This window comes from Vombatus ursinus, unplaced genomic scaffold, assembly GCF_900497805.2.
Source record: "Vombatus ursinus unplaced genomic scaffold, bare-nosed wombat genome assembly UNPS02014817.1, whole genome shotgun sequence".
Classification (NCBI taxonomy): Eukaryota; Metazoa; Chordata; class Mammalia; order Diprotodontia; family Vombatidae; genus Vombatus; species Vombatus ursinus.
This window is the reverse complement of record NW_020954595.1, coordinates 77416-79079: the sequence shown is the minus strand read 5'-3', so window position 1 is coordinate 79079 and position 1664 is coordinate 77416. Positions and strand designations below refer to the sequence as shown.

Sequence of the window (1664 nt, the reverse complement as noted above, 5' to 3'; positions counted from 1 at the left end):
GCACACATACAAGTACACACACAACGCACCCGAGCACACACGCACTCACCCATGTGCACACACACACCCGGGGACACAGGCATGCGTCCTTGCATGCACACAAACACACGCGATCACACCGGCACACACCTGTGCACACACCCTCACGCACCTGTGCACAAGCACACGCGAGCACACACGCACGCACAAGTGCACACACCCTCACACACCGTGCACGAGCACATGTGAGCCCACCCGCACGCACCGTGCACAAACACACGCACAAGTGCACACACTCAGACCCGCCTCCTGGAAGGAGCCCCGGGACGCTGGGAAGATTACCTGCCGGCTTTCTTGTCCTCGAAGCAGAGTCTTCGTCGTGGCTGCGGAGGAGCCTCCGGGCAGCAAGCCCGGCCCCAGCGGCACCCATGACGGCCCCGGCCAGGAAGCCACTGAAGAAGCGCCGGCCACCGCCGAGACCTGAGACACCAGCCGCCATAGTTCCCGCCGGTTCCGTGGGTTATCCGTGCGCATGCGCAGGGCGGGACCGAGCCGGAAACCGCGACTCCTCAGCTCACTCTGGCCCCGTCAATCAGTCAGGGCGCATGCGTAGTGCTCGAGCTAGTCGCCAAATTATAGCGTTATCACTCGCGCCCTCGCGAATGCGTGCAAAGACGGGGACGGGCCGTGAAGCCTCCTCTTTGCGCATGTCTGCCCTCAGTCTGCCAAGGAGCATGCGTGAGGTGGTGCGCTACGCCAAACCCCTCCTAGCGGTAGAGTTTTAGAAAACACTTACATAAACGCTTACATAAACCGAGGAAACTGCGCATTAGACAGCCCCAGAGCCTGCCTAGAGACAACGCCCTGGGCTTCATGGGAAATGCCGCAGGGGAGAGCGAGAGCGCATGCCCCGGGCCGGAGCTCGTCCGCTCACTTTTGCCTCAGCCCCTACTGGCTCCAGCGGGAATGACAGCGGAAAATAGCTCCCATTTACATGACGCTTACTGTGCGCCCCGCCCGGTGCAAAGCGCTTTCCAGAGGTCGTCTCGAGGGAGACTCCGGCGGGGAAACGCCACGCCACTGTTATCATCCACATCTTACAGACGGGGAAATGGAGGCAAAGAGTTTAGCTGCCTCTCCTAGGGTCACTTCCCCTAAGCTCAGTCAGCCCGCTTTTACCCGCCTTAAGGTGGACAGACAGGACCTGGGCTTGGGTTCAAGGCCTACCGAATCCCAGCTGGGTGAGGCCAGCCCTGGTCACCCCTCCCTGCCCCAGGAAACCGCAAAACCGAAGCTGCGGGCTTGGGGGTGCTGCGCCCCACCCGATGGCCCCCCGTCCCACCAAATCCCTGGCCCGGGCCCTCTTCCAACGTCCAGCGTCTCAGACGGGCGACCGCAGGCCAAGCGCTTTGCAAGCTTTAAAGCGCTACGGAAACGCTGCGTGAGGGCCCTTGGGGCAAAGCGCGCAGCCACGTGCGTCTGCAGGCGCCTTGCTCTCTCCTCCTCCGAGAATGGCTTTTCTGCGGGCCTTCCCATGCTTCTTGGGCTGGTTTTCTCTGCGGAGCTCAGCCTCTGGAGGCTTGCCATCCCTTCCTCCAGCCTTTTGAATTGTGCTCTTTCAAAAAGCGAGGGTGGCCCCTTACCGAGAGGAAGGCGAGCTCGGAATGCAGATGAGCGCGCATTCT

At 61.7% G+C, this 1664-nt stretch overlaps 1 protein-coding gene across 1 annotated transcript in view; it reads right to left on the bottom strand.

Moving 5' to 3' along the window:
• Positions 1-479, bottom strand: part of EXOG (exo/endonuclease G) — a 29244-nt gene extending 28765 nt beyond the window's left edge. Inside the window, exon 1 of the mRNA XM_027835867.1 lies at positions 322-479. Coding sequence (XP_027691668.1) covers positions 322-478 — 157 coding nt within the window. The 5' untranslated portion in view covers position 479. The remainder of the gene's footprint in view (positions 1-321) is intronic.
• Positions 480-1664: the final 1185 nt, after the last annotated feature.